This window comes from Crocodylus porosus, unplaced genomic scaffold (genome assembly GCF_001723895.1).
Source record: "Crocodylus porosus isolate Cpor-Errol unplaced genomic scaffold, CroPor_comp1, whole genome shotgun sequence".
NCBI classification, from domain to species: domain Eukaryota; kingdom Metazoa; phylum Chordata; order Crocodylia; family Crocodylidae; genus Crocodylus; species Crocodylus porosus.
This window is the reverse complement of record NW_017728886.1, coordinates 54,490,730-54,502,936: the sequence shown is the minus strand read 5'-3', so window position 1 is coordinate 54,502,936 and position 12,207 is coordinate 54,490,730. Positions and strand designations below refer to the sequence as shown.

The window sequence follows — 12,207 nt, the reverse complement described above, 5'->3', positions numbered from 1 at the left end:
CCACTCTCTCCCCTCCACCCTCCTTACAACTCCATAATAATAACATCTCTCTTTCAGCTTCTTCCCCAGTTTTCCCACACACAACGCAACCCAGACCTCACCTTCAGCTCTCCTGAGGCCACTTTGGAAGCCAGCTCGATGACACAGCCAACAGCCATGCGTGCAGCGCCGGACGAATGCAGCTCATTCCAAATGGTGTCACTGTCCACCTGAGCAAACAGTCAGGAGAGAAAGAAAAAAAAAAGAAAAAGAAAAAGAAAAAGAGACTATAAGAGAAAACAAATCAGTGAGGGAGGGCTGGCAGGGTGACAGCCAATGTACAATAACATTAGTCTTCCGTCTTGGCCAGCTGAAAAGACCTTCTGGACATGGCTTTGCTTATAATTTTTCTCTACACTGACTTCTCCAATGGAAACACATTCCTTTCATGCCTCACTGCCATTCCCTGTTTAGATTTCTCATTACAAACAGCATTACATAGGCCGGATCTGGCCAAGTTAGAGGCCTGTTAGACACCAGGCCACAGCAGTAGATACAATATATGTTGAGGGCCCTTAGTTGCACAAAAAAAACCCGTTTTGTGAGTGCCAGGACAAAGCATTTAAAAGAAATTTGTGATTACCAGCTTTAGAAAAGAAGCAGTTGGTGTTATTAAAATGACATCAATAGCACAAATTCTATGCAAGCACTACATTTCATGCTCCTTAACTGTAGAGAAGAAATGTTTTAGAATTATGGAATATGCTCAGTAAATCCATTTAAAAATCAGACAAACTAAAATAATAAATCAGATGAAAAGGAGACTCCTCATGATCATCCAGCAGTATTATAATCCCCGTATACTACTTTGTTAAGGCTGGGCTAGTGGATAACAGAATGCCCTGACATAGCCAGGTTAGTTTTTTTAATGCCTACTGTGCATTTATGACACATTTGATTCATGAAAGAGAGGAATAAAATAGAAAAAAATATAGCGGAAGAAAATAAATCACTGATATAACGCCACTAAATTTAATGGAGTTGTATCAGAGATAAATTTGGTCCAGTGTGTTCTGGCTGTTAATATTTTATTAAAAATAAACAGGAGTGTTAACAGAACAAGTTATTTTCTTTTGTAAGTACAAAATTAGATATCGCCAGCTATAGAGGAAAAGGGTATACAGTGGAGATGAAGTTAGGGACCATAGGCAATATGTTTCAAAAATTAAACTTATGAAATATTTATATTTTCAATAACTATTTAAATAAATAATGAATGAAAAGGAAAATGGTGAAGGGTTGTATTTACAGTATATGATTTCAGACCAGGCAGATATCCATTTTAAATAGTCTAATCTAGGAAATATCCAGACTTCCTTGGTGCTCCATAGGAAATACCTTTACATACAAAAATATTGTACAAATCTGTTATAAAAAGACTTTTAGAGATACACAGAATACCATGACAGAACCCTATTTTGACATTTTCTAAATACATGACATGCTGTGAGTTTGAAAAAGCAGGTTCTGTTCTTAATTTCTGAAAAATTAAATCAGGTAATTGAAAGTAGATGCAACTGTTATTTGATGCTGGAGTTTCTGAGGAAGTCTCTGATTAGTTCATGGAAAAGGAGAGAAGTTTGATCTTCTATACACCTGTCAAATATCTTCATCTTTAACATTATATTAATATAAAATTCCAAGGATCATAGTGGTCTTATTTTTCAGTGTGTTGCACCTTATTTTTTTCTCATTTTCAACATTTTTATAAAGGTGTAACACTACTGATTCAGTCCATGTTCACATCTGTGCAAGAAGATAATTAAGCCTTTTAGCAAAAAAGACTGGATTTTGGTCATAAACTTTAGAATGGTAACAATACTTTACACTTTCATCTAAGGATCTCAAAGCACTCTACTAACATAAACCTCACAACATCCTTAAGAAAGGGCAAGTTGGCAATGATTTATTTCTCTTCTTTTCCAGATAAATAATCAGAGATTTAAAGAAATTAAGTAGCTTCCCAAGGATGCACAGTGAGTCAACATGTAAATCAGGGAATAAAACTAGAATATACTGAATCTCAGTATTTTAGACATAGAATCATAGAAAACGAGGGTTGGAAGGGACATCCAGGAGGTCATCTAATCCAAACCCATGCTCCAGGCAGGACCATCCCCAACTAAACATCACATCAGACACAATGTCTATGGGCTTTGTCTCTAAAATGTCAAATGGAACAGCCACCATTCCATCTGATGCAAAAGTCAAAAAAAAGGAAAATGGAGCAGATGTCAAGTGTTAAACAATTTAACCACACCAAAATAAACTTATTAACAGGATGGCTGGACAGAGTACTTTCCTACTGTTTCTATGGCTTGCTAATGATGGTTAAAAATGAAGGACTATCTGATTAAAATTTTTCAACAGCTGCTGTTCAGTCTACTGGTGTTCAAGTAAGCAAAAGCTTGAAACCTCGGAGGGGCTATTATTCATTTCCAGGGTTACTTTTTGAGTCAAATGCTGGAACCACAGTTTACATGTACCCACCCTTCAAAATGATCATCTCCTCTGAAATATAAGAAAGGGATGTCAAACCACTGGGCAATGTGCGTGTGTTTACTGGCAAGACTATTGTATTAATCATGTTCACTGTTCTACTGAGGACAAGGAGAATTGGAGTAAGACCCAATAACTACAATTAGAAACTTTCCTGTGAACACTCAAACCTTGGAAGCCTAATTTTAAAATGACTTGCAATAAGAATGGCCAATCATGAATCAAACCCACACATCATAAGGGACTGCCAAAAAGACCAATGGATGATGGATGGAAAATTCAGAGTTTTAACTGAGAAATTAGGGGCAATAGCACATGTTATGCATTGAATTCCCCATAGCAACAGGTAAACCATTCAAGCTACCAAACTATTTCTGCAATAAAGAGGGTACAGGAATACTAAGACATTAATGTGAAAAGGGAGTGATCAACACAGGGAGGAATGGCATTGAATTTCATCTCTTCAGAGTCAAATTCTCTGGTCCAAACCTATGAAAAATTCTAGCTGAACTCTATGATAGGTTTCCCTGAAAAGCAAGTGAAGTAGATCTTGGCCCTAAAGTAACCTGGGATGTCAGAAATGGAAAACTGCTATTAGGTCATCTGCTTCATCCTTCTCCAGTCTCTTTCTGTATTTTGCTAGTGTTATGTTTGCCTAAATGTAAATGTCTCATGTGCTTAGGCTGAGGCATTTTCTTAGATGCAATTTATTCTGTAACTTGTCATTGAAGATATTAGTTAGATCCATTAGCATTTTAAAACATCAAACTGAAATAGACTGGTGAAATGAGAACAGAAGTTAGCCCTATGCCCTTTTCCTGATTATGCACTGTGGGCTGAATTCAGAGGTGCCATAAATGGACCAGATCCAGGAGTCAGTCAGTATGCCTGTATAAATTAATGTAAGTTAGCTACTGTAAGAGTCTGCACTCTGCTTACTCAAAACAAAGAGAAAGCTGTACTGGGAAAAGCACCCTGTACTGGAAAATGAGGCTGCTTTTTTTGCAGGCACCTGAGATTTATTTTCCTTATGATTTTTTGGTATATAAGTGCCATCTACTTTTACACTCACATCAGCTTACCAGAAAGTAATTTACTACTATTATTTATGAGCCTGCTTTACATAGCCCAAAATATCAAATTGGCATTGGAGGGGAAATAAATCTCACAGTTGAAGATCCATGTCTACAGCTGTTTCAATTCTACAAGTAAATACACAATACGCAAAACTGTTTCTATGAAAATATCTCAGCTCCAATCAACTGAGACATTTTAAACCAAGTAAATAAATTAAACTTACATAATTCTTGTTGTTTCTTTAAGACAACAACAGCAACCTATAAAAGGTCTGGTCATATATCTATAGGACCAATCCTTGCTTGCCTTATCCATATAAGGCAAACCCACAGGATTACTCAGATAAATTGAGAGAGCAGGATTTGACCCTTTGTTTATTCCACCATTACTTCCCTCTCCCTCCAGACCATAGACACCCCATAATGGTAATAATAACAATAGTCCTTGTAATTATGTATAACAAGAACAAAATAATCTCATTAAGGATGTGATAGTTTTGGAATCCTATTTATAGAAAAGTTCAGCGGAATTTAATAGAAAACAAAGCCTTTTCTACTGATATTTTGGGCCGTCCTGTAGAATGTATTATAAAATTGTATCTCTGTTAGATATTTCTACAGAATGAGTTAAGTCCTACTCAGCATTTGCAATATAGGATTTTTCTAACTTTATTATTATTATAATTTCGATTAAATCTGTAGTTTTGGGTTCTGCAGGAAACTTTGTGTCATTGTTTAGAAGTTTTGAAAACTAATCTACAGCATTTTGTAGCTCAATAGAATAAATATACAAGCCATGTAATATAAAGCAAAATGGAGTTTTAATTTTTTTTTCTTTAAGGGCCAAAATTTCAAGTTTAAACAACAACCATATGAAAGGCTTTAGTATCCATATTCGAAACATTACTGCTGCTCTTTAAAAAACGTGGATTATGCATAATAATGTTGTCAGCCAGAAAACACAACCCTGACCTGAACACTAACATTAAGACACATATGGATTTACTTCATTCAAAGTTTCCTGAATGAATATTGTAGGCTGTAGGCTTTTTCAAGCACATCTAGCCTAGCTCATTTGTTGGCATGTGTAGCAAAGCTAATACCCTGTAAAGCTGCATATGATAGAAATTAAGCTACCTGTCCCTGAAGTGGATATGGAGATATTAAAAAGGAAGAGGGAATGAAAAAAATGAAAAGCAAATGAGAGCAACTGATATTTCAAGTACTGTTAGCAGGAATTCTAGGTTTTATTCTGCAAAAGGTATAAATATCTCTCTTGGCAAAAACAGATATGATACTTGAGGCTTAACAATGGAAAAGTTAACATACTCAAAACAAGCAAACAGCAACAGGGTTGTTCAGAGTGATCGAGTGCTTGGTAGTATATAACAAGATTGGGATGTATAGTATTTTGCTAGATTGATCATTAGTTGATTTAGGTCTGAAAATTACTGTTATCTATGTAAATCAGGAGTGCTCAACCTCCAGCCTGTGGGCCAGATGTGGCACAGAGCCTTGGAATCCAGCCTGCTGGGCTCCCCACAGGTTGGGAAATTTGGCGGTCGGGGAGCAGTGGCATTCAATACTGCCACCCTTCCCCTGCCAAATTCCAAAAACCCAAACCCAAGCCCCTCACCAGCCTCTTCCCCCTCTTTACAGCTGGATCAGGGCTGGGTCACATGTCCTCCCCACCAAAATTGTTCCAAACAGCTGGATGTGGTCATACTACAGGGACTGCCCCAGGAACCAGATCAGGACCACCAACCAGATCTGGTCAGCAGACACCCTGGGCACTATCCATCAGGCCCACCAGCCAAAAAAGTTGAGCATCACTTCTGCAAATTACTGATACCAGATGCATTGTGTGTGTGTCAGAGAAAGTGGTGTGTGAATACATCTGAAAGGCAGAGAGAGTGTTGGTGCTAATGCTCGTATTTTAATAACAAAACCCAAAATACTATATGCTCTTCCACTATAAATATACTTTCCTCCAATGCTTTAAGAAGGATGCCTGTAATATCCTGGTACCAGCTTTAAGAACATTTGGGGCCCAGATATTCCATTCCTGACAATGCTTTCCAATTTTCACACTGATATGTGCAAGTGTGTGCATGTGTGCATTCTGAAACTCATCTCTCCTCCCTAACCTATTGTTAACAACCCTGAAACTGAGTCTTATATTCACATTTAGCAATAAATGGATTGTGTTACAAAAGAAAAAAAAAATGTCCCAGGCCTCTGCTTTGAGTCCTACAATAATAAGCTCTGTCAGTTCTCCTGATTCACTCCAAACAAATCTGTGTTGGAAGGGCACAGCAGCCACTGAATATTTTCCTTTAAAAAAATCAGAGTACAGTCAATTTGAATTCCAGGGACTTGCTGGGAAATATGCACAAAGATATGAAACATGCCCCTTTTAATGTGTGTGTGCATCTTCCCCTCCCACTCCGCCCCCCGCCCCACACTTTCAATTACCACGTATACAACTTCCATAATAGGATTTTGTGACTTCACCTAATGGCCAAACATGACTGAAAGCAATAATACATTAAATACCTAATCTTATACTGGATTCACTGTACAAAAGTCAAAATTTGCCAGACATACAGCACATAATTGCTCTCTTAAGCAAAACTGCATTATTTCTAATATGCGTGTGCGAGAAGAGTAAACAAATGATGATCTTCTAATGGCACTGACTTTAACTTATGTGCACAAAATCTTTGAAAACAAGCAAAAAAGGGTGACTGTGGCTCAAACATGGCACCTCTTCAAAGCAATTTAAGGAGACTTTTCTCATAGCTAAGAATTGTACTAATCTCCTTTCAGATAGAAGGTCCACAAAACAAAAATCTCTGGAAAATCAATGGCTTGACATACCCCTGTAGCCCACTGCATAGAATTACTATTGTGAATCCTGTTTAGTGACTTCATGTGCCTAACTGTTATAAAAGCTTTCAGAATTTCACACCCTAGCACTTGTGCCAGAGCAAACATGTTTCTTTCACTGTATTTTGTTCCTGGCAAGCAAATAGAAACTGAATATTTTCCTGAAGCATTACAGCCTCTAAAAATTGTGTGTGGCATTTTGATAGGACTTTCAGCATGAAACCTGTCATTCTTGGAATAAACTAGCTTTGGAGTGTGCTAATATACAAGTCAGGGACAGCAAACGTATGCCCATGCCCAGTGCTACATTCCAGCTGCCATGCTAGTAATTCACATCTTCTATCCATATGGAATTACTGGTCACAGTGATCATTCATCACATGCACGATTTCACTAAGAATCAAAAGATCCTCTGTCTTGCTTCTCTGCTTCTGTTTCATCTCACCATGACTAAAGAAGCTAAGGTGTGCACATCATAACCAACAAGTTATCCCTAATGAATGGCCTGTCATCCCTGTCTCTAAGTAGTACAAAAAAGAGAAAGTATATGCATCTGCCTGGTGTCTCCTTCGGAACCCCCCTCCCTCCATATATGAAATGTATGAGTAAGACACTTTAGAAAGAGAAGTTTTTAACATGAACCTAGTGATGATACACTTCCTTGTATCACAGTGACACACAACATTTGAAAAATTTACTAAGCTTTGCTTTGATAACGGTCTAATTAGTTCATGGTAGCTTCTCTTACATAAAAGCGCTGTGGAACATACTTGTATTTTCAATATGAATTGTAGGGAAATAATTAATACTATCAAATCATCAGGATCCAAGCTGGATAGGTACTTCAAAAGATCCTTGAAAGCAGTTGTTTAAATAAAATAATTTAAAAAGCCTGGAATTTCCTTTGGCTGTGTTCACTCCTTTTTATTGTTTGCACCCTGTGAATGTTCTAGTAGATGGATGTATTGGCAGGAATCTTCACAAGACACTGGAGAATATTGTCAGGGAGTAAATTCTGAACTGAAAAAAAGCAACTGTTTGAATGTTAGAATTAAACCGATAGCAAACAAGGAACACAGACAATATGCTATTTCCTATATGTGTCCTAATCAGTACTTTCCAAACTTTGAACAATGCATACAGATAACAAACAGCTAGTGAACAATTTAAAGAAAACATTCAGAAAACACTTAAAGGCACAAAAAAATTGACTATCCAAGTCCTATACTTGCCGCTTTGGTGATGTAATCACCACTGAAATGATCAAGCCTTAAGTTAAAGTGAATTCAACTTCTGATTAATAAACACTTTAATAAGTAAGTTAGTGGCAGAAGTAATACATCCTTAAAGGGAAATAGGAAAACTGTCTAAATTATTTTTAAAAACTGCAAAGTATATCAAATCACTAACAAAAAATGTACCAATGTATATTGAGTAAAAAAAAAAGAAGCGTTCAAAAGAATGCATTTGGACTTAATTACCTACCTTAATTACTTGCAAAAATCTGAGTTCAGGATGCTGCACATCTCATATAGCAACTGAATATATTGCAAATACATAAAAAATTCAAAACCTTGAATAAAAGTCTGAATTATTATAATTGCCATGTTAAGATTATTTTATTTTGAGGAAGGATGGATTAGATGTGGATTAGAGATTGTTTTAAGAAACAACTCATAAATAAAACACTTAGGCCCAGATTCAAGTCTCAGAGATGTGGCATGCATCACCAGATGCTTGTAAAAAGGTTACTTCACTTGCAGAGCTGGCCTTGAGTACTCTATTAATTTAACTCTGTATTTGCTCTGATTTTTAATGGATTGGTGTGCAAAAACTCATCTGCAATTGTTATCCAATATTTCAGAATCTCTCTCTCAAGGGTTGATGCACAAATTTACTGTAAATGTTTATTTATCCCTTTGTGCATGTAATCAGAATTAATGCAAGTTTTTATGTGCAGAATGAAAACCTCTTCTTGGAAGTCTGGATTCTTAATACAGCGCATTTTTCCAGTGAACTGGATTTCAGCACTCTTCTTCGATGTAGATAATGTTTTCTGTTACAAGCTGCGACAGCTATTTTAGAGCCTTTGTGTTTACTAAGATAAACATTATATGAAAAATGCAAATGTCTTCTGAAGAGACCTTGTGCCAATTTTGAAGGCTAAATTTAACCAGTAAAGCAAAACACAATGGAATTTCAAAGTGCAAACCTGATGCTGACTTTCCTTTGATCTCTATCCAACCCACATGTATATGCATTTTTCTAAACATGATTGAGGGCTACGAGCATGCGTATGCGTAAGCTATACGTAATGTTAATACAGTATACAATTATTTCTGTTTAATATAAGCATATAATGCTTAAGATTAACCTTAAAAGTAAAGAGGGATTTACATAATTCTAGCCTATACTTTCTAAGCTTTGAGCAACTTGATATTTTTGTGGAATCCACAAAATGAAACAAAATCCTCAAGGGATTGAATTTTCCATATGTAAATTTATCAATTTCATAGCGGTTTTCTCTGTTCTACATGACAGACTTTCTTTTATAATTCGAATCAAGACTTTTTACCTATACAGTGGTGAATGCTATTAAAGTGGATCTTTTTTAAAAAAAACAAGTGAGTAAAAATATATGTGAGGAAGATTTACATGATTAGACTTGGAAAAGTTTGGAGAATTGCAATATTCCAGTTCTCTATCCAGTCAAATTAGCACAAGCCAAGGACACTTCTCATGTCCACCTGTTGGTAATAATGGATTAGGATCCATGTGGAGGCGGATATAGAAGCCAACTGCTGCAACAAAGGGTAAAGAATGGGACAGAATATCTGCCCTTTGACTTGTACTAACCATTTCATTGGTCTGTGGGCACTGCACTGCCCAACCTCACGCTGCCTAGTGGGAAAAGAAAGTTGTGCATGCAAAACTCAAGCAGATTTATAAGATTACTACCTAGATGAAGAAAATCAATATTATCCTAATTTTAAGACAAGTCTTCCATATCCCACCTTTGTTTTCATTCCCAAATGCAGATCTTTATGTGTAGTCTTATTTTTAATTCAATTCACATAAATTTTATACACAACAAATGTACTAGCCTGACAGCCCAAATGGCCATCATTCTCTGTGTGTAACCTACGTGCATTTGCACAAATATAACATGTAATGACAATTGGCCCTGTCCTGCAAACCATTGCTTAAGCTAACAGTCCTCACTAATGTGAATAGTCCCATTGTCTTCAATGGGCAAAGTCTCATAAATAAGAACTACTCCCATAATCAGGGATTTGGCACTTGCATAGCTATCACAAAGGGTTCACTCAAAAACTGGCATCCAAAAAGTTTTCTTGCCAGTTGTAAAACCTAAGAGTCCATGTAAGGACTACTACTAGCAGACAAAAACATGTAGGGGCCCTCCTAAGAGTCCATGTAAGGACCCCCCGCCCCCCCCTTCCCTGCCCCTGACATGCAGGAGAGGTGAGGTCACAGAGTAGGTATGAGGGATCAGGGTACGGCACAAGTTTGGGGTTGCAGTCCACCACCAGGCCTGCCCAGTCATGCAGACCAGTCATGACAACATAAAGTGTGTTGAAGATGGCCATCTGCCATGTGGCACACCACCCCCCACAAGGGCCCATTGCACCTCAAAGGCAGGCACTGCCCACCGGAGCACAGCATGCTCAAACTCAAGCAAGGGGCACGCCTGCACCAGGAGGTGGCAGAGCTGCAGAGCGTCATCTGAGCCGGTCCCGGCAAGCCTGTTGTGACGGCTCTTAAGAATGGCCATCTTGGCCTGGCCCAACAAAAAGTTGGCCAGGCTGATGGTATCTCGCTCAGCTGCCCAGTAAAGACAGGACCACATGTAGGACTTCTCCAAAAGGTACCTGCCCAGTACCCGCACTGACAGCTCAATGGTGGCAAAGAGTAGCCATAGGCAAGGACAGTCAAGGAAAGTGTGAAAGACGCTCTCCTCAACACCCCCAGAAAAGAAGGGGCAGGCCATCAAAGCAGTTGGGTCAAAGTGGGACGTGACTGTGCCAGGTGCTAGGATGCCATGCAGCAACCACCACTGCAGGTTGCCAGTCTTCTTAGCAGTCTGTGGCTTATATAACATGCACCAAGCCAGGTGGACTGGTGAGGAAGTTGGCAGCCCCAGATGCCTTCGCCATGGTGTATCAGGATGGCCTGCTAGCCCCAGGAGTGGCAAACATAGACCACCCAGGCATATAGGCTTCTGCAAGACAGGGAAGCAAAGGGGTGACTCGTGTCACTACTGGGGGCATAGGGAGCATCAGCAAGGTGCCAGGCCCGCCACCCAGCTCACCAGCCGTGGCCAGGGCAATTGGCAGTGGGGGGAAAGGCCTCACTCAGGGTATCTTGTGGGCCAAGTGTGCCTAGAAATGAACCTCCAGGGCAGCCGCTGCTTACAGTGGGAAGGTAGACTGGATGTCATGCAGGAGATGGTCAACACTGTGGACAGCTGTGCAGTCAGGGCAGGCGGTCAGGGCTTTCAGCAAGAGCCAGGCCAACTGAGTGTGGTCAAGGAGGTGGCCCAGGCAGAGAATGTGCACCTGTATGAGGGCAGCTATGAGGCAAGCAGAGGCCAGGCTTGGCATGGGGCACTGGAAGGCCGGGTTGTGCACTAGGGGTTCCTGCAGCAACTGCGAGAAACACAGACGCCGGGCCTGGGGCTGAAAATGGAAGGTGGCCTGCCATGCCCGTACTATGATGCAGTAGAAGGATGGAAGTACTGTCCAGTTCAGGAGTGTGAGGTCCAGCAGGAAGAGCTCCTGGTCAAAGCTGAGGACCCCCAGTCTCTGCAGGAACCAGCACACCAGGTGTTGACAGGGCAGGCACTCTTCACCACTGGAGGGCTTGCAGGCAAAAGGCAGCCACTTTGCTTGCCATGTCAATCAGGGCCTGGCCCCCCTCAGTGATGGGTAGGTGAAGACTGGCCCGTGGGAGCCAGTGGTGCCCATTCCAGAAAAAGTCCACCAGGAAGCATTGAAGTCTCTTAAACAGGTCCAGTGGTGGGTTGAGCACAGTGAAGCGGTATCACAGGGTCACTGCCATGAGGTTGTTGGCAATGAGAACCAGCCCACGGTAGAATAGGCTGGGCAGATGCCTGTGCCACCATTGCAAGCAGCCTCCGTCCCCTCCTCAAAGCCATCCCAGTTGTGCACCAGTAAGGTTGGTAGCTCCAGAAACATGCCCAAGACCTTGAGGCCTTAGCAGTGCCAGGTGAGACCCCCCCTTGGAGAGCTGGGGGGGGCTGCGCTAGTCCATGCACCAAATGGCAGGGTGCCACTCTTGGCCCAATTAATACGGGATGAAGCGGCAGACTTGTAGGCTTGCTGGCAGTCTGTTAGGGTACATACATCTTCCTGGGTGTTGAGGAAAAGCATTACATCAGCCGCATACGCCGACAGTCAGAGCGGGGGACCAGTGGATGGGCCCGCTGCTGGTGGCAGGGCCATGCTGCTCACACAGCATCTGGTGGATGCCCCATGTGTGGGGAACAGGGCAAAGAGTATGCCATTCATAGGTTTTATAGACATTAGGGCTGGAAGGGACCTCAGAAGATTGAGTCCAGCTACCTGCCTAAAGGGCAGGAAGTCATCTGGGGTCATAGGATCCCAGCAAGATAAGCATCCAATTTGCTCTTGAAGGTGTTCAATGTGGGTGCTTGAACCACCTC

General features: G+C 40.4%; 1 protein-coding gene across 1 annotated transcript in view; it reads right to left on the bottom strand.

The window, feature by feature from the left end:
* The window catches only part of HDAC9 (histone deacetylase 9), a 411,737-nt gene that overhangs the window by 176,546 nt on the left and 222,984 nt on the right, over positions 1–12,207 (bottom strand). Inside the window, exon 17 of the mRNA XM_019534292.1 lies at positions 102–209. Within this exon, the coding sequence (XP_019389837.1) occupies positions 102–209 (108 nt within the window). The remainder of the gene's footprint in view (positions 1–101; positions 210–12,207) is intronic.